This window comes from Diuraphis noxia, unplaced genomic scaffold, assembly GCF_037042655.1.
Source record: "Diuraphis noxia isolate RWA-SAM2 unplaced genomic scaffold, SU_Dnox_SAM2 contig0004, whole genome shotgun sequence".
Taxonomy (NCBI): Eukaryota; Metazoa; Arthropoda; class Insecta; order Hemiptera; family Aphididae; genus Diuraphis; species Diuraphis noxia.
Genome location: NW_028301714.1, coordinates 43841506 through 43863505, shown reverse-complemented (window position 1 = coordinate 43863505; position 22000 = coordinate 43841506). Strand labels below are relative to the sequence as shown.

Sequence of the window (22000 nt, the reverse complement as noted above, 5' to 3'; positions counted from 1 at the left end):
AAAATATTCATTACTCGGTTTAAAATTAAAATATAATAAAAAGCCTATGAGAGGCACTCGGTAATAATCTTGCCTTTAATTTTTATAATAGGTCAATTCACTCTAAATTTTAAAATAACGGAGATAAACGTGATCTGCTGAGCGTAAAATTTGCTACGCTACGCACTTGTAATGTAAATAATTTTAAGGTAGTATATAATCATTCTGTATTAGTAGACTTATTTAAGCATAAACATTTAATACTTGTATCAGATCATGATCATGATACTAGATATAAATAAAATGTTAATATACGTTTATTGAAATGTCAAAAAGTCTTTAGACAAAAGAGTGTTTTATATACTGGTCTTAATTTATGTCGCTTGTTAAATATTAATATAAATCAGTTTGATAATTTAATTTCTTTCAACGCTTTTCTTAGACACACTGATTTTTCAAAAGATAATATGATTATAATAAGATTATTATTTAAAATTTTGTATTATAATGTTATAAAAGCGTAATAGTATGAAAAACAGATTTATTATTATATTATTCAAATTTTTGTATATTCCTAGGTGATAAGAACTCGCTCCCTCAGCACAAGCTTTGCATTTAGGGGTGCTGCAATATATAACTCATCACTCATGGTATTTTTGTAATTTTGTATTATGTATTTATGTATGTATTATTGTTGCAATAAAGTTCATTATTACTATTACTAATTTCTTAAACAAATGACGAATGTTTACAATAATAGCTTTGCAATTATATAACTAATATTTAATTACGTTTTATAATTTCAACTATAAAATGTATACAGTAGTTCAAAATGCTACAATCATTTTGTTTTTAAGTATCAATGATTTCAATAATAAATGAATAAAATATTTATTATTGATTAAACAAATAACGTGGTTGATTATATTTTTACATCTATATTATAGGCATAAGGCAATAGGCACCGAATTTTTGATTATGCATGAATAATAAACTTTATTGTCAATTAATCAAGTTGTGACTCGCTCCAATTGTTAACGTATTAGTGTAAAAAGTGTTGTGTTTTTTCGATGTTCCGACAATTTTATTAAAATAATCACAAATAAGCATTTATTTTTAGGGAAATAATAAGAAGTTTCTTGCTATTGCTTATTTGTATGTAAAATTATTATTAACAAAATGACTAGTGATTTTAAGGAAACGCTAAATCTTTTCATAACTTTTTCTAAAATGATTGGATTAATGAATTTTTGTTATACCATGAAATCAGGATTATTATACCGGAACACGAAATTAACATATAATTTTTTTCTTGAATTGCTACGAATATTTGTATTTCTAATTCTTACTTATTATATAATTTTCATAATGGAGAGAGTTGGCATATTTATTTACTTCAATATTATTAAATATTGGACCATCGTCATAATAGCAAGAATGTCAGAGAAATGGATGATAAAGTAGGAATAATTAAAATATATTTATAATACATATAATTTTATTAACATATACCTAAGTCTGACACAATAAACTTTTTAAGAGATAATTTGTTTTTTATTTGATATTTATTATTATTTAGTTTGATAATTTATGTACAATATTATAGCTTTGAATAATATGAAGAGGGAGGCCTACCAGTGATGGAACCCAACGTGAATTTATTTTAGATTAACGAATCTGCGCAATATTTTCTTTTGAGCCTATGGATGGGATTTATTTGTCGAGTAGATGAGATTAGCGATACTGATGGGTTAACATTGGAAGGTAGTTTAAAATTGAAGAGCACTTGCTATATATTCCTTATTTTTAAGGGATATATTAAGGTAAGTTGTGTTTTGCATAATTTCGGATAATTCGTCCCATTTGATTGGGCCTTGTGATAATGATGGATGTGGAGGAGTTGGTTCTATGGATATAATCATAGTTAAAAGGATTGGAGTGTGTTGGGGCCAGTAAGTGAGGTCTTTTGGACTTAAGAACGTGTACGGTGTATTTTTGGCTTTTTTTTGGAGTATTTTTCCTCTTTGGTTTTCTGAAATAACGCCACCCATTAAGAATTGTTGACCAAGGGATTTTAAATTGATTTAGTTGTTTTGAGGATATGGCCGGGTGAGAAGGAAGATAAACAACTGAAGAGATTTTCGTAGGAATGTGATTTATTATTATCTAAATAGTTGTCAATTGGAGGGAGGGAAGTTGAACACTTGGAAGTTGGAAGTTGTTGATGTTGTATTTTAGAAGATATTATAATAGCCGACCCAGCGCGGACTGTTTTATCAGGATGTTCGGTTCTGAAAATTTTAAAACGTATGAAGAAGAATTTGGTATTTGGTTTGCAGTGGGTTTCTGTTATGAGTGCTATGTCCAGGGGCGCCCGCAGAAAATCAGTTCGGTGGATGCAAAATTAAATGCATTTTATATATTCACATAGGTAGTCGGATATTCACATTATTATAATAATATGTGTATAATATATATGCATTTGGCTATATATCTACGTAATAAACATAACTCCAAATGTAATACGAAAAAAATTATAATACAATTTTAAACATGGGTATTATTAATAATATTGCATGAAATATGAATCAAATAGTATTATCGAAATGATAGACGTCTGAAATTTAGTCCAAAATATACTACACAGACAATTATGTTATGTATTATGCACCTATAACATTTTTTCATACGATTTTATTTGTAATAGCTTAGAAATCTTTCTTGGGATGCTAAAACCCACCATAAAAGTTGCATGGGCCACAGGGATCGGATGACTCATGACCATATAGTTTAGGAACGCATAAAGGATAAAAACAAACAAATATTCACTTATATATATAAATATATTTACATTGTACATAGATATGTATACACACACTAAATAAACGGGGTTTAGTAAGTTCCCACACGAAAATTTATTTAGACTTAGAACTGACAACTTAAACGTAGTTAAAATTTGATTGTTTTTGTAAAAGTAAAGTCTTTTATTGTAAAGTCCAATCAATTTTTTGAATCTAGTCCAAATATATAATAAAAATGAATAATATAATGTGTAGGTATATGGTCCAGATATTATTTGCACTTTCACAAGCGTTTATAGTAATACTTGTATCATCTATGTAATTAGTTTTTTTTTCACATGGTTATCGACGACTGGGGGTGGCACCGACGTTAGTCATTTCACCCCCCAGCCGCCATCGTTTATTGTGAAACATACGAGTAAATGAAAAAAACACAATGTTCTAGCTGGTTTATACATCAAATAGGGGGCCTCTAACCCTCTCGTTTTGGCAGTCAGCCTACATGTTATGAAGCTTAACTAGTTTAAGATATTCTTCTCGCAGCCTGTGCTGCTTTGCAACGTGCGCTACCTGGGTAGTGTGAGCTGTCTTGTCCGATGTCTTCGCAGTGAACACATCTTGGAGGGACCCTGCAGTCCCTTGCCTTATGATTCGTTTGCCCGCACGTCATGCACTGGTCTCTGCGATCCTTTCCTGTGCACGCTGTTTTTATGTGCCCGTGGCCGTGGCGTCTGAAGCACCTTGTGATAGGTTGCCTGAGTTTAACTCGGCACCTTACCAGCCCCACTATGATTCTTCCCATTTTTGCAAGTTTGATGGCTTCTTTTTGGTTAGTTCTGACAACTGTCATCTTGCTACCGCCCCATGAAGGGAGTAGGTTAATGGAGATTGGAACAACACCTGTTGCCTTGGCGACCGCATCTCTGACTTCTTCTTTTGAGGTGTCAGCCTCTAGATCTTTTATGTCAACTGTGGCAGAGTACTGCTTGTGTTCTAATTCTGCTTCCTTACCAAGCACCTCAACTATTGCGGTTTTCAGCCTCTCAGTAGCTTCTGCCTGCTTTGCCCCATCATTGCCTATTAGCAGTATTAGGTCGCCTTTATCAGTTTTTCTCATCATTTTGATATTTACTTCGAGGGCACTTACGTCGATGTTACCCTTCAACTTCTTCGCTACATCTGCGTAACTAGAGGCTCCAGATGGTTTGATGAGCAGAGTATCGTTCATATTTCTCCTTTTGGATGGTCCTTTTCTGGGTTTATCTGTCTTCTGGGTTCCAGTCTTACTTTCCGTAGTGATATTGCTCGGTGTAATATTTGTATACTTCATTTTTGCTTTCTTTCTCTTATCCTCGGCAATTGTTTGGACTTTTATGCAACACAAAAACAAACAAATTTTGACCACACCAACTACGTTTAAGTTGTCAGTCCTAAAAGAATAAAGTGGAAAGGAAGTTTGTATTCGGTATAATTTTTTTTCGTGAGGGAACTTACGTACGGGTGTAATTTTTTTCGCGTGGGAACTTCGTATACATACCCCAAATATGATTTTTATCTACTATATCTCGTGTGGGAACTTACATTCGCCCAAATAAACACACATAAACATGTTTCGAACTAACACGGCACCCTACCCCAAAACCAGTAAAAAACCTGTCTAAAACCCACCACCCAATGGCCTCTGTTGCGGTAGGTCGAATAAAAAAAAAACACAATAGGTTTATTATAAATTATAATAATAATTAATAAGTTACGACTTATTAGCTGTGAACATTAAAATTTATTGTACATATGCGTAATACCTACATTAATTTTTTTTATCTTTAATTTCAGGCTTATTAATGACATCATCGAATTCGACAGAAAACTGTTTTTATTTAATTCATCGGTCCCCGTTAAATTATATTCAACAAGAAAAAGATGTTGGAATATTATTTTTGTTTCATTTTTGTTTTATTTTTGTTTTTTAAAACTTTTTTGGTATGAACATCCTGAGAAATTAAAAAAAATATCTTTCTATGTTACAATCTTATTCCATTCACCAGATACTATCTCATTTATAGTACTTGTTACATCGCTTTATCATCTCAGTAACTTGGGTTACCGATTTAACGAATTGAATAGATTATGGAAACGCTTATTACCTGTTGGGTTAATCGCATTCCCAGATGGATGGACAAATTCAGAGATAACGATTAATGTCGAACGTATACGGTTGTTGCATGCTGAACTTTCCGAGTTGCTTAAATTGTTTAGCTTAGGTTACGGACCAGTGTTATTGGTATATTTTACATTCACATTCTGCAATACTTTATTTGATATATTAATTCTTATAACATATGAGAATTCAAAAGAATATAAAATAGTTCCATATTTATTCTACCTACAAAGCGTTTTCAATATGATTTTAATCATCAACGTCACCTCGTGGGTCATCGAAAAGGTTTGTAATATTTTTTAAAGAACTAAACGATTAACTGTAGAACATAAGTAGTAGATAAGACCATTTTTTTACAACGAGTTATGTTATTTTAAATTTCTAATGTACAAAATAGATTCATTTCTAGACTTTCTTTTGTACTATTTAAAAAAATTAAATTAATGATTTTTGTTAAAAATTGATGTTGGTTACACTTTTCTTAAAAATGTATTTCTAACGAGTTAATAACTATCATATAATGTGTAATTAATATGTACTAAAAACAGTGTACCTAAATGGCTAAATGTCCTAAATGATCCAACGCCTATAGGTAGGTAATTCATAAAAAAAAAATTATAACTAGGTATTACCTAAATACCTATACCTACTTATTTATTTTTTAATTATTAAATTATGTTTAATTTCAATTAAAATACTCGTAGATTTTAAAATATTATTCTTTATGTATGTTTGTTTATATTTATATTTAACATAAACGATATACATTTTCAGAAAAAAAAAATTATTTCATATCTGCGATTGGTCCGAATTTCTGAAATGACTATCCATACCAAGTTACAAGTGAATAATATAATAAGACTAAATTTTATTTAGATTAAATTTATACATGATTATTCGATTACCTAACTTTTGTGACTGTTTGTTTTATGTGTACCCATCTAATACCTATTATGAATCATCGTTCATTAAATAGATTAAAATATTCATGCATCAGATATCAATTTATGGACCAAATGAAATAACAGCCTTTGGATTCTTCAATTTTGATCTGAGACTAACGATGTCAGTAAGTACCTACTCGTATATGTGATAAACAATTAATAATAATTTGTATAGGTATACAATTAAAAAATGGAGGAAAACTGGCAAGGGTACCATCACTCTGATGTTCATTATAATAATATGTCGTGTGGGTCACTTTTTATTCATATGGCATATTATTATTAATTGGTGAAAACTTTTAAATAAACATATATAAAACTGTAAACAAAAGAAAAAATTATAAACTATAAAATAAATATAAACATAACATATAAATACAATAGAGTGACTGCAACACATCTCTTGCTCTAAAGGTGAACTTTCAGGGTACTAAGCCAATCTTGTGCCTCGCTGTCTCTTTCATTCCCACTATACCTCCTTCATTCAAGAGGGCATACCTCTGCAACATGTTTGATGGTGTGGACCTGCCCACACTCGCAGAGTGGTGTATCTACCATTTTCCATTTATGTAAAAGGAAATTACATTTCCCATGTTCTGTTCTAATTCGGTTTAGAGCGGTCCACATCGCCCGTGGGAGTTCAAAACCTGGGACTCTCTGGGTTGGATCGTTGACGAGAAGGCCATTTACGATGTTTTCATCTCTTCAAATTTTCTTCCACAAATCCTTCGGAACATCTGTTGTACTCTCGATAGACCAAATAGGGTGTCTAGATTGCAATCGCTTAAATGGCGCATCATATATGTCATTATGAACTGGGAGGTGTGTCGAGTTTTTAATTTGTTCTAGTATTTTTGTCGTTACACTGCACCTTCGTTGACCGAACGCAACCTGATATTATTCTCATTGTATTGTTTAATTCCACATCTACTTTTTTCGTGTGCGCACTCCTCCCCCATACTGGGGCACAGTATTCCGCAGCACTATACACCAAAGCCAAAGCAGAAGTGCGAAGAACATTTGCCCTGCATCTCCAGTTTGTTCCGGCCAGCTTACTGATAATATTATTCCTAGTTTTTAGTTTGTTTTTTATTCCTTCTAAGTGCTGTTTGAAGGTTAAAGTCCTGTCTAACTTTATTCCCAAGTATTTCGGGGCGTCTTCTCCTTGTATGTTAACTCCCTGAGCCATTAAGCATAGTTTTCTATCTGATTCTCTGTTATTCAGGTGGAACGCAATGGAAGTAGTTTTGTTTGGGTTGAGTGTTAGGTGCCATGACTTAAAACATGTTTGTACTATGGATAAATCCTCATTCAGTCTCTCTTCCAGTTTTTCAAACAACTCGGCTTGAGCTACTAATCCCACGTCATCTGCATACATAAATTTCCACGATGTTGTGTTGACAATATCAGATGTGTAAACATTAAACAATACTAGGGAGTGGACAGATCCTTGAGCGAGGCCGTTTTGGAGGTACTTGTACCTACTCTCTCTCCCGTTTAGAAGCACTCTAAATTTCCGGTCTGACCGTATAGAGTGGATGAGTCGTATAGACGTTTTACATTTCAGTATTTTTGCTAATTTTAATAGTAGGCCACGTTTCCAGACCGTATCATACGCAAACGATAGGTCGAGAAAAACCACCCCTGTTTTTATTTTCTTCTGAAAACCGTTTTCTACATGCGTGACCATTGACAGAACCTGCTCTTAACAGCTTCTTCCTGATCTGAAACCTGCCTGTTCCTTTGGTAGATTTACCTCAATTTGTTTTTGAAATCTTGTTAAGAGTACTCTCTCAAATAATTTATATACTACTGATAATAACTGGTTTACCCGGTTTCAAAATTACAATTACTTTTGATTCTCGCCATAGTTTAGGTAGTACATTATTATTTTTAACTGATGAGAAGAAACTTGTTAACCAAGCTTTACTTTTTAAACCCAGATATTTGAGAAATTCGTGTAAGATGCCATCTACGCCGGCAGCTTTACCACTTTTAACGAGCTTCATTGCATTTGCTACATCCTCCATTCTAAAATCTTCCATACTTTCAGATTTTTCTACACAACTATTAATTACCTCTTTAAAATCATGTTTTATCTTCAGATTTTCTAGCTCCCCTGGTTTTATATTTGAGGTCTTGAAAAGGGTGTTTGAGATGGAATTGGGTGATACCATGCTCTCGTTCCTCCATGACGGTTGGGCTGCTCCCAGTTTCCTAAGCAGGGACCAGCTTCCCCTACTCGAGGGCGTGAAGTCCATTTCATCCATTTTTTCTAACCATCTCTTTTTCCGTTCTTCATCTAGTGGGCGGATAAGACTATTTGCTAGATTAACACTTAACGGTAGGCCATCAGAGTCCTCAGACACAAAACAAAGATCTGGAGATGTTTTCGTACCCCACCTACCAGATACAAATGTACCACCCTGTTTGGCATCGTATATCGGTTTTAGACGGTTTATAGCTGCCCAGTCTGAAAGTGATTCGCCATCTTCAATTTCAATAGAGTAGCCCCATTTGGTACTGTGGGAGTTGAAATCTCCAATGTAAATAACATGATGTTGGCATACGGGTAGCACAGTTGCTGACCAATTACACGATGGGGGTTTGTAAACATTAAAAATAATCATGTTGTCGATTTGAACACCAACTGCATAATCATTGCCCTCCACCCGCTCAATGTCCTGAAAGGGCTTCTCTTGGTTGATATACGTTGCTAATCCATGTTTTTTATGCCCAGTGTAGTTTACCAAATCAAAACCTATAATCTTAAGGTGGCTTGCTTCTCCTTCTGGGACATGAGTCTCTTGGATAGTTAGAACGTCTCCTTCGGAAAAAATTTTACTTAGAATGTTTGCCTTAGCTCGGGTCAAACCTTCGACATTTATTTGAGCTATTTTGATGTTGTTCCTCGCAGTTTCTAAAGTTTTTAGAATCACAGTGTACCTGATTGTCACCTTTCATTATTTCTTCTTTTTTTTTTAATTTTGGATTTAAAAAGTGTCACGTGTTGAGCATGTCTGTCAGAGGGGTTGCCCTAAAAAGGGCAGTTTTCACCAACTAGGCCGGGAGGTTTTACAACGTTCGGCCGCCGGTTTGATGCTGTTTGGTTTCGTGTTGTTTTCATATCAGATAATATCATGTGGTGAGACGCAGAAATATCGAGAGGATCTAAAAACAACAGTACTTACGCCGCCGGGTACCACGGGAAGGTACAGCATCTTCCCCACCGTGTGGGTCACTGTAGTATTAGTACTAGTGTTATAGTTAGGTAATTATATGACAGTCTATATTATTTCCTAACCATATTTTATGATGTTATTTCTATAATATTGCTATGATATAATTGCGTGTATGGTATAAGTGTATAACAATATACTTAAAAAGTTTCAAGTAGGAACTTACGAATAATATTTTCAAATCACAACAAAATAACTACAATTGTTAGTTTAAACATCTATCTAATTTTAATTTTGCCCAAATTTGAACTCAAAATCTATAGAATAAAAAAATCATTAAATATTTTTTTTTAATTTTTGGTAACAATATGTACCTTATGAAAAACCTTGTTTTAAATTTCCAACCCTTAGGTACAAAAATATTAAATTTTATAAATTAAAATTAATTTTTCCAAAATTTTAACTTAAAAAGCTTATAAAAAAATCTTGCATTTTATTTATCTTTAATATTTTTTACTGTTATTATAACAATTCTGAAGTATATATTCAATTTTAATTTTATTAACTTTTAACATGACAGACAATTATTTAACTATCTAAATTAATTATTTTATTTAAATTAAATTAGTAATTTCCTTCATATTGGATGCTGGCTTTATTATATAATATTATAATGTAATATATTATGTTGTATAATGTATAGATTGTAAATGTTGAGCTATCATAGTTTTACCTATACTAATAGCTAATAAAAATAAAAAATAAATAAATAAATAATTTTATTACGTTTAGAAAATGGTCATAAAACGATTTTGTGAATATTTTAAGTATCTGCGGTAATTTGTTTTAGAGTTATACCAACAAAAAAGAGTTAAGCCAAAATTGATTTAGCCTTTTTTTTGCATAAAAATTCCCATTTGCTTATAATTGTTTTGAAAACTACTAGAGATTCCTACTAGGGATTCTCTACTTTCGACCTTCAAAGTATGCAACTAGATTGTCTTTTTACCAGAAAAAAAGCTAGAGTAAAAAATCTGAGCCTTTATGATAGACAATAAAACACACATACACGCATGCATCATTAGGTATAAAATCTATACATTCTTTTGTGTAGCTCAAAACTTAAAATTATATATTCTATGTCCTGTATTATATACTGACTACCCCTAATGACTGAACCAGATTTCAAGTATTGTTAATTTTCTCTGGTCAACGGAAGGAAGAAGTTTTGACTATGAAATCATTTATTTTTCAAAGATATTCAAAACTAAGTTTAAAACTCCATACAAACTAAACATTACGTTAAAGTAAAACCTCTCATACTGCAGGTACAAAAAGTATAAAGGTACGGTTTCCCAGCGGCGTTCAGACGCGACCGAACGTGGTGTCTTGACGATGCGTCTGGACACTACGTTTACCCTGTAGAGTCAAACGCCATAGATTTTGTAATTTTATCCCACTCTTTTAGTTTGATTTTGCAAAATTAAATCATAACTAATGCAACTGTTGTCTCTTCCACACGTAGTTTCCAAATATTATAAGTTCTAATTTTTAAATTAAATTTTTGAATCAAAATTTAATTTTGAACAGTATTATTATTAATGATTATAATAATATTAGTGAATTGTTGCTTCGTGATGAAGAAATCGACTCTGAGTTAATAAAATTATGAACTTAATTTAAAAAAAAAAAGAAAACCTTTCAACACTTTATTTTCCACGAGGAACTCTGAAGGATTCTTTAAAAATTTGATTGGTGTACATCTTATTAACGATGAAGAAAAATGTCGGGAATTTTTTCGTATAAATCGTGAACAGTTCAATTTTATTTTTTATTCGGTTCAATAAGATATAACAAAGAAAGCTACATTTCGTGTACCTGAGCCAATATCTTCAGAGGAAAAACTAGCACTTACTCTTTGAGGTAAGATTTCATATTTGAAAAATATTTAAAATATTTGGAAAATGAAAATTTAAAAGACATGTTGTCGCCCAGCGTCTTGACGCAACACTGGTCCGGACCGGTAGTGACGCGAGTAGCGAAACCAGTCATACACAAAATACATAATCTAGGGTCTCGGCGTCTGAACGCTGTAGGGAAACCTTCATATCGCATAAAATAAATTAAACAGACCAAACCAAGACACCTTACATTTTTTTTTAAATTCGTAAGTTAATATTAAATATTAAAATTAAATTTAACTAATGATTTTATTTACTAACATTTATATACCTACTTGGCTTTTTGGAAGTTTATGAATATATCCTTCTATGGTTCTACTTACCTATTATTAATTAAATTATCCTAATTTGTATTTTTTACTTGTAATAGGATACAAAATATTGTTATTCACTCTTTCATACCTAATGGTAATAATCGATTTTATCTTTTGTAGGTACTAGGACTAAGTTTAGTTGATTAAATCATTAGTCAGGAAAACTTTATAATAATATGATTAATATTTTACATGATTAAATTTTAAGTACTTATTAATAATTTATTATTACAGATTTTAGTATTATTGATTAGTGGGATCTCTACTATGCTACAAATGAAGGAACACCCTTGGATGATATACTTGAAGAACTACATCTTGAAAGAATTTAATGATGATTCCAAACAACATAGTTAATTTTTAATAGATAATACCCAGTAAACATTTTTACGTATATTATCCGTTAAATATACGTTTATAATTTATGAATCAACGTATAATACTCCTAGATTTTTAGTTCATAAATGGTATAATTATGGGATAATTTTGTGTCAAAAGATAACTATTTAACGAATATTCTACGTTTAGTATCCGTTTATTGTGCATGTATAATCGATGTATATTATGCGTAAGTATTAAGTCGTTTTTTGGGATATTTTGCGTGTAAGTTTAATATACATTAAGCATATACAATAGATATTTTTCGTATAGATTTAGTAGATATTTCGAGTACACAATAGATATTTTTCGTGTAAGGTTAGTATATAATTAGAGTATGCGGTGGATATTTTTTGTGTAAAGTTTGTATATTTTTGAAGAATAGAATGGATATTTTTCGTATAAATTTCGCGTACAAAATAGATATTTTTTGTGTAAGGTTAGTATATATTTAGAGTATGCAGAGGATATTTTTTGTATAAAGTTCGTATATTTTTGAAGAATAGAATGAATATTTTTCGTATAAATGTAGTATATATTTCGAGTACACAATAGATATTTTTCGCGTAAGGTTAGTATATATTTAGAATATGCAGTGGATATTTTTTGTGTAAATATCATATATTTTTGAAGAATAGAATGAATATTTTTCGTATAAATGTAGTATATATTTCGAGTACACGATAGATATTTTTTGTGTAAGATTAGTATATATTTGAGTATGCAGTGGATATTTTTTTGTGTAAAGATCAAATATTTTTTAAGAAAAGAATGGATATTTTTTGTATAAATTTACGATTAATATTATTTGTATACATGCAGTACCTATATTGAATAAATATTTTATGTGTAAGCTTTGTATATTAGATTTAAAGGAGGATTTATATTTTGCATACTAACTTAGTACCTATGTTAAATTAATATTATTTAGTTCATTTAAAAACCTGTCAACAGAATATTTTAAATATTTATTTGGACTCTTCAAAGAGATACAATCTTATAACTAATGTTAATTGATCAATTTATTTGTGCATAATCTGCCTATAGATTTCTAACAATACTGGGTGTTTTGTTGATTTTAAGAAACAATAAACATTTCATATTTAATATTTATAAGCAATTTTTTTTTAATTTATAGTGCAATATTAACTAGCTAAAAATTAAATGAGATAGACATTTATACTGTTACAATATTTAATTTATTATAATATTAAATAAATAGATATATATATATATATCATTTTCTTTTAGGGGCTTGTTTCAGCCAATCACTGATATAACTTTTTATTGATAATATGGACTCATCGGGAAACATATCTTTAACGGCTTCTGTAAAAACAAAATAAAATCATTTGTTAATCATATTAGTTTTAAAATAAATAGCACTCATTTTGAACATCAATAATATTATAACAATTTTATCAAGTTGTTGGCTACCTATATTGAACTATCATCACAACGTTTCCTCCATACTCTGCGTGCACAAAGAAAAATGGGAAAACTTACAGGGAATAGAGTATATAACATTATAGCAATGTTTTTCAATTTTACTAAAAATATATTAATAATAAAATAAATGGTATATTTAATATTGAATGTAAACTAGAATTTGATTTTTTTTTTTCATTTACCTACCAATTAAAATTTTAGAAATTTCTAGACGACCAAAAGCCAATTTATCTCCTCTTCTTCCCTCCATATTGATTTTTTCTGCTATTCTATTGTCTACAGTTAACTTCATCATAAGGTACGTAGTACGTTTAGCATCGAATGATTTTCCATGTCTACGTAACATATACCCCTATACAAAAAAGTAGACACTTATAGTTCACTGACATTTTCTTAAATAAATAATGACTCAACTAATATTTTTTTTTGTTCTGCATCCTCCTCGAGCTTGTTCAATTCTTCCAAATCTGCGACGGGTACTTTGAGTAGTGACAAATCATATGAATTTGAACTTGTGGTTGTTGATTGATGAATTCTTATTTTATCTACTATTTCCATAAGTGTTTCTTGATTTTTATTGACATCAACTTTAATAATATCTATCCCTTTCTGTATATTTGACATATTTCTAGAAACTTAATTAAAAATATGATGTCAGGTAAGTTTTAAATATTTTTATATTACATTTTTGTGGATATGAAAATGTATAATGAAATAATTACCATTCATAAGAACATGGCCTAAGTGCTGAATACTGTTCATTACATCTGATATAGTAATAATTTGTGAATTTTCGATACCACCAACTTTATTAGCACCACCATCTGCATTACTTATAATTGAGTCGTTATAATTGAGTTTTGTGTTAGCTTTAAAAATAATATTACAAATTAAATCATTTAAGACAGTATTACAGTAATTTATCAGCTCAATAATTATTAATTCAACTTACATATTTCATCTGTGTCAAAATCGATCTGGGTTAACTGGATTTTATTTTCTGACATCATACCAGTAGAAGTAATAAAGTGGTTTTCATTCATATTAAACATACCTAAACACAATATAATGTAATGATATTATTTATACACTATTAATTTGTGATAAAAAGACATCTAGTAATATAATACTAGATTACTTATATTGTTTTACCATTCCTACATCAAAGAATGAGTGAATTCAATTTAAAAATCATAATTAACATTAGTAAAATTAGTACATTATCAAGACTAACTTAAAATAACTCGGCAATATGTAACAGGTAATGCACATTAGCACAAATTATTTCCATATAAAATATACAATATATTATATGACAATAAAAATTACTTTTAGGCACCGGAGCAACATTTAATTGTAACATTTTATTTGAAAATAAGGATTGACTTGTATTACTGTCTTCTGAGCTAGACCGGGTTTGCACTACAATTCATCACAAAAAAATTAATTAATACAAATATGAGTAAATTAAAAGTAAAATGTAATGTTGAAAATTAACCCACTCAAAATACGTCCTTTTTGTTTTAAGTTCTTTGTTAAATTACTTTCATCTATAACAATCAAAGAATCATCAAAGTGTTTTTTTTTAAATCTTTTTCTTGGCTGTTGTGTTATATCTTCTAGTTCTGTGGTGCTGGTATCACAAAATGAAGTCAATTTTTTTTTCCCTTCTGAATATGATTCTACAATAAACATATTACACATTATAATAAAATATATTCAATAGTCTATATATTTCTATAACATACGGAAAAACTTTTTAGGAACACAGAAATGTATTTTCCACAAACTGGAAGGTTGCTTTTGTGATGCAGACAATTTTGATACATTACCATGCATGGGCCAATGACATTTAAATTGTTTTTCAGATTGATCTGCATTGATCCAGCTGCAAGGTACTAGTTCGACCGATTGCTCATCAATAAACTCAACTATGACAAACTTATTTTTTTTTAAATTTTCTATTGTAGCCAAATATTTGCCTTCAATACAAGAATCTGTAAATTATACAAATTAATTAATTAATAAGAATCTGAATTTAAAATAGATTAATAACTATTTTACCAGCTATGTTCAATAGTTTGCCACTTCTTTTTGTCCAATTTCTGTCTACGATAGCATAATTATTAGCTTCTTTTACTGCTTCAACTAGTGGCCAGTAAAATGTATAATTGTTACCTATAAATGGGGTGTTGTTCTCATTATCACATTTCAACCATGTTATTGGAATACAAATTATGTTGTTCTCCGAGGCTAAAACAACAGCATATATTTGAGGATTCATTCTAAAACCAATAAAATAAATTATATTAATTTCTAAATTTTAACATTTGTTTAAAAATATGTCAACCTTTTTAATCAGCAATATGAAGAAATGAACACACATAGTAACTAGATGTAATATTTAAATCTTCTGATTTGGGAAAATAACAAGCTTTAAACTGAATACTATTGAGATCATACAATTCTAGTTCACTTAAGATATTACTGCACTCCATCATCCCAACAGCAGTTGAAGGACATGGAATTTCATAAATAGGGATTACATATTCAAATCGTAAACAAACTAGAAATACTTGACCATTTATAGACAATATGTTTTTAACAATACAAACTTTTCCATCATTCACAACTACACAGTCATCTTTTTTTTTACTTCGACGTTTTGAATTGGAAACTCTTAAGGTAAATTTTTTAGTCATTAAAATAGAATATTGAATGACTGATCCACTAGGCAAATTATTTGGAAGTGGTCCAAAATAATGGTGACCGTCTAAAGCCGGATAATTAATTAAAGATGAATTAACGTCAGAACTCTTGCAGTGCCATTCTTCACTGATACGATTATATAGCTGAACTAATGGAAATCGTCCAGGTTTCACTATCTTTTTCAAATGTTGGAGGTAATTTTCATACGGAAATGATGAGAATTGATCAACAACTCCATATTTCTTAGCATCATTTGCTAAATGAATAACTGAATGTACATTATACGATGCATTACCTCTTCCATAAATAATACAAAATGTTTTTAAAAAATGTTTCAGTAGATCACTTGCAAAATCATTTTGATCATGAACTGTATTAGGACATGCTAAAATTCGCATAGCTATGTTTAAAAACAAAAAATTGTTGTAGACAGGTGTACTCAAAATATTTTTAAAAATAAAAGGTCCTGTATAAAAAAGAATTTGTCGGAGTTCAGTTGCTTTGAATGTGTTAAAATTATTAAGATCAACAGGAACCCGAGCAAAATCAGAGGATAGCCATTTGGCAACAACTTTCATTCGACTATTAATAGAGAATATTTGATCTCTAGATAAGCGAACAGAACCACAGGAACCCAAACTTCGTGAACCCTTAACAAGACAATTTATTATTTTCTTCATAATACCGAGGCAACACAAGTGCATATAATCTAATGGAGTACATGACACTGGTCCAAAGTTTGGTATGTTTTGTAATGGAGACTCTCCTATGTGATGTTCTTCGTTTGAATGTTGAATAAATGAATTGTCAGTGCGCAATGGTGCAGTCCAATCAGGAAAACATACACTATTGTTTAAATGAATGCCTTCTACTTCACATTTTTCACATGCATAATAACCAGTATGACCCTTAATTTGTTTTACAAATGCTCGAGCCGGGGCATCAGCAATTATTCCTTTTAGAGTAATAGATACTGTTGTATGTCCAATTGTAATACCATTCCGTAATAGATCATTAAGTTCTTCAATGAAAAGATTAAGATACTCAAAAACATTACTTGGTTTTTTAGTACCAAAATAAGCTCCAATAATAAAAGGCTTAACACATTGTTGTATACAAACACCACACAATATTGGCCAGAATGATTGACCTCTTTTATCAATTGGTAAACCGTCTATATTGAACCATAATTCAAGTACTGATTGTTGACGCATATAATAATTCACACTATGCAAATATTTTAATCCTTTACAAATTCCAAAATGAATGTACTCTCCTCCTGCTATTTGATCAATATTCACTTTACCAGATAAAGGAGTATAAAGAAGTGTTCTATAATCTGAAGGAAGATCTTGTAAGGATGCAATATCCTTAACAGATTTAAGTAATTTTAATAAAACAGAAGTTTTACTTCTTGAAAGTCTTGATGAAATAATAAAAGATGCCAATTTTGATTGAAATGTAGAATTATTGGAGCCATGAGCAAAAACGTTTAATTCAGTGAAAGATTGATTTTCAACATTGTTATTAAATTCAGTGAAAGATTGATTTTCAACATTGTTATTACCTTCAGTAGAGCTCAAACTACTGAGAAACACAGTTTTAGGTGAATTTTGAACCACTAAAGTATCAACACTAGACAATGAGACTGGAACATGTACACTTTGTTTTTCTCGCCGCCTTTTAGAACTCTTGGTCAAACTATAACTGGGTTTATACGCATGTTTTGGCATGTTTTTAGCATTTACCCAAGGTTAGTCTAGAATTTACAAAAAATTAAATTAAATACTATTGAATGCCAAGATAATGGTGCTTTTTTATTTGTTTTATGGTGTTTGAAAATACAATGATGTTTTCTCTCATCATTAATATTGATGTAAAAATAAAAAAGGTAGGTATTGGTAATATATTTTTTTCTGTATAGGCAAATAGTTTAAATATTTTAATTATCCTAAAATATCTATGAATACCTAATTTGTTTTAATTTCTTTAGGGTACTTAACTAATTATTGATAAAAAATTTTCTTATAACAATTTAGGTATACAGCATAATTAAATAAACAAATACTAGGTAAATAAGTTTTTAATTTAAGCGACACTAATGTATAACCAATTGGTTCATATGTCATATCAATTACTACATTTATGCATGTACATTATCAAATTGCATAGTTTAATTTAATTAAAATCTCCAGTTGTTTTTTCCCTAACAAAAATTTAATTACTGTACCTACCTACTAAGTGTTTATTAAAAAAGTGTATTATATAATTTTTAATATACATAATATTAGGTAAACGTTTGAAATATTTTAACCATTTATATTTACTTAAACAAAGACCTAACCTGACCATAGGTTACTATGTTATTCCCCCTAACCTAGGGGGAATGACAGGTATGCAGCTGCATACCCTAAACACAGAGCCTTGTTTCCAGACGTACCAAAGATAAATAAAAATCAATACTAACAATATTTGGTTTTAAAACATGAAACTATAACAAAACAAATTTAAGTCAACTTGGTCGCTAAAATGCTTCACATTTGGTGTCTATGGTTAAAATATTTTGATAAACATAGTATTTTTGAATAATTTAGTAGCATACTAAATAAGTTTGAAGTGATATCAGTCACAAGTGACGTGAGCAATCATTTTCTAAATTAACTTTAGTGAAATCCAAACTATGAAGTGCCTCCTATGCTTCAAGGAAGATTAAATAACTTAATTTTTTTAACTGCTATGAAAGTAAACCCCCAAAGACATCATTGATCATTTCAAAAACTCTACCCAATGGTGTTATGATCAATAATATAATTTTTGTTTAATTTATTTTTTTGTTTATTATTTATGTGACTATGTTTTTGTTTATTTATACAAGTTATAAAATATGGTTCTATGTATTGCTCAAACCATTTTAAGTTTTATTAATTTTTATTTAGTCATTCAATTTCAAAAATTACATATTTAATTAAATATAGTCAGACATTTCAATATTTGTGTATATTTTTTCACCAGAATTTTACATGCTTAAAATAACTTTCAGGGGGTGCCAGTGGCAACTTTCTCCATACCCTGAAAAAAAGGGCTGCGCACGCCTATGCACCTAACCATGAGTAGTACTGTGGAGTGTGGACTTAAACCTAGCTATCATCATTGGCGCAAATAGGTGGGGGCTTGGAGGGACTTAGTCACCCTGTTCAAAAGTCGGTAATTAGTACTGAGCATATATAATTTTTAGAAAATATTTAAGGAGGAACTTTAGTCCCCCCAAAATAATTTGTCTATTTGCACCTATGGCTATCATTACAATAATAAACATTTAAACATTATTAATTAAAAGCACAATAAATAGCTGGTATTATAGGTACAATAAATTTATATTATTACCTATATTAATATTTTTTTTCATAATTTTCATAAATTATTTTACTGATTATTAATCTAAAATCATATTTGATAAATCCTTTTGTACCTACGACTTCGCTGGTATGATTACCTGGACACATACTATTCATTAATTTCGATATTAATCGAAACTATACAAATATAGGTACCTAATATATTATTTTAATAGTAATTATTCCGAAAATGTATAAACAATAAAATAACGCCGAAATATATATTAGGTATACACCGAGGTATATACACTATACACTAAAAGATTATATGTGCAATTAAAATCGTAAAATAAGCCATTTAGATAACAAATACATATTGCCATATTGGCTAAATGTTGAATATCAATGATTATTGTGGATATGTATCTACGGTTTATTATTTGAAAAAAATATTATGTTAGCGACATCGCAATTCGCGTGTACGCAATACTATGTAAAACTATAATGCACTGTAACTAGGTACCTATAATATTACAGTTTATAAAAGTTTTTACCTTATTTGAGTCGGTATTTTCGTTGACTGGATACGTAAACAATAGTCACTATAAATGTAGTCTGTAGACGTAAAACTGTGAACAGTGGATGCATAGACGTGAAGATGACAGATGTGTACAAATCGCAATGGAAAATGGAAATGTCGGTGTGTTTCTCCGTGTCGGGTGCATGTAAGATGTGTAAACGGCCAATGGCTATAATTACGGTTTAGTCGGTACTTGGTATAGCGATCGGCGGTGGTGGGAACGCCGATTCACAGATAACAAAGTTTCTATCACGTAAGCGCGTTTAAAAATTATATTGATTATTAATGGAATTACCCAGTCGTTTCAGGCATCCGTGTTTTGGCTATTATATATTTAGCTATAGGTTGGTTGTGGCTTTGAACAGTTTATACACCACGGCAGTAATTACTCAATTATAATACAATTAATACTACTCAATTAATTGACGATTCCGTCACTCGGTTAAACAAATTTGTTGTTAATTTATTTTAAACTTAAGAGGATGTCAGCGCACTATTCGTTTTCTCTCTCTGGCCCATGCGCAACATAGACATAACGCGCTTACGCAAAATCATTTTTTCTATGCGTTTAAGTAGTCTTAGAGTAAAGTCACCTATTATAAAAAAGATATAGAGAATAATATTTTTGAAGGAATGACATATTGATTTTATATTTTATTATTATTTGACTTAGTATTCCACTTTCAAAATAAATAAATAAATGTTGTAAATTTAAATGATGTTTAAATTGATTTGAGACAATATTTAGACAAATCGATATGTCATTCCCTCAAAAGTATTATTAACTATCTTTTTTGTAATAGGTGACTCTAATCTAAGATTACTAAGATAACTAAGATTACTTAAACGCAAAGAAAAAGTGATTTTTCGTAAATGCGTTTTGTCTATATGTTGCGCGTGGGCCAGAGAAAGAAAACTAATAGTGCGCTGACATCCTCTTAAAAAATACAAATCTATACTCCGTTTCAACTTTCAGCAAGAAATAAAGAATATATTAATCTTTTTTCTATATAGAAAAATATAAATAATAATATATCATATGATATACCGTTTTCGCGACTGGTTACGTCGGCGGCGCGCATCCTCCACCAAGAACCCCGCACGGTTCGCGACGTTCGCGCTACCACCGTCAGCATATACAGCCGGTTCCAATTAGTACAATATACGTGTTTATACTCTCGCGCTAACCGTTGTTTACAAATAAACTATAAAGTTATTTGAAATCGGTGTATGCTCATCGGACAGTTTTGATCGGTGACCGTCAGATGCGCGAAAGTGGTATATTATTCTCTTTTGAAACAGAGTATATAAATATATAATTATAGATAGAATTAGCTGGTAGGTAATCCTGGTATATTTGCCCTCTGTAACTGTTAGCAAATTTTAATTGTTTTGTAAATAATCTTACGTATGATTCTAGAATTCTAAGCTTATGTGAAGCCTGTGAAGGGTGAATATTCAATTTTAAACTATTAATAAAGGTTAAATAAATTATAACAATTCGAATGGTTAACGAGAATATATTATCTTATATATCAGCCATAGTTAATAGACCCGATAAATACGTATAATGCATGGTAGTTGAAACTACCATGGTACCATATACATCAAGATTCAAGTGATTTAGTAATGTATAGTAAATGTATAACTGTATAAGTAACGGGACTAATAATTTTGGTGAGGACCTTTCGCCCAAAACAATTTCATATTTTTATTCAGATTTAGTAATTTTTTAAATATATATTTATTAAACTAATTAACTTACGTATAGTATATTTGTATATTGTAGTAAAAAATCACAATTAATTAATAAAACAGTACTTATTATATTTTTTTTTTTTTTTTTATTATTTTAAGCTTCGACAACTATGGGCATTAGCTGTAGTGGTTTTGTTTGTGGGTTGTTTGTTGGGTTATCGGTAGGGGGAGGAACACGTGTGTGTTGGGTTTGGCAGAATTTTCGATTGGGCACCCGTAGGTATCTGCCATGCCCGGGTGGGGGATGGCGGCAACTTATTATATTTGTTATCCAAAGATTATAAAATACGTTTTATAGATAATAATATAGAAAAAATACATAGTTTTCTAATTTGAATATACAATTTGTCGCCATATACGCAATAAAAAAAAAATTATAGGTATATCTTTTTAATATAAACAATGTTTAAAAAATTGTTTTCTGGATTTTGACTCCTCACATTGTCTTATAAGTG

At 30.2% G+C, this 22000-nt stretch overlaps 2 protein-coding genes across 7 annotated transcripts; one reads left to right on the top strand and one right to left on the bottom strand.

The window, feature by feature from the left end:
* Positions 1-1158: 1158 nt before the first annotated feature.
* Positions 1159-11693, top strand: LOC149056094 (uncharacterized). Its single transcript, XM_089227007.1, has 5 exons — positions 1159-1439; positions 4614-5223; positions 5713-5781; positions 5915-6007; positions 11571-11693. The coding sequence occupies exons 1-5, from the start codon at positions 1159-1161 to the stop codon at positions 11691-11693; spliced, it is 1176 nt and encodes a 391-aa protein (XP_089083133.1).
* Positions 11694-12895: 1202 nt separating this feature from the next.
* Positions 12896-20393, bottom strand: LOC149056093 (uncharacterized). Of its 6 annotated transcripts, XM_089227018.1 has the most exons (11): positions 19762-20392; positions 17440-17631; positions 15228-15448; positions 14912-15160; positions 14666-14845; positions 14493-14585; positions 14116-14217; positions 13886-14032; positions 13578-13798; positions 13350-13515; positions 12896-13043 (listed from the first exon to the last, which is right to left on the bottom strand). In XM_089227018.1, the coding sequence occupies exons 3-11, from the start codon at positions 15445-15447 to the stop codon at positions 12952-12954; spliced, it is 1470 nt and encodes a 489-aa protein (XP_089083144.1). In that variant the 5' UTR covers position 15448; positions 17440-17631; positions 19762-20392; the 3' UTR covers positions 12896-12951. The 6 variants fall into 6 exon arrangements, with proteins under 6 accessions (XP_089083144.1, XP_089083145.1, XP_089083148.1 ...); XM_089227019.1 differs by lacking the exon at positions 17440-17631 and having other exon boundaries at positions 19762-20393; XM_089227022.1 differs by lacking the exon at positions 19762-20392 and having other exon boundaries at positions 14996-15160; positions 17440-17777.
* Positions 20394-22000: the final 1607 nt, after the last annotated feature.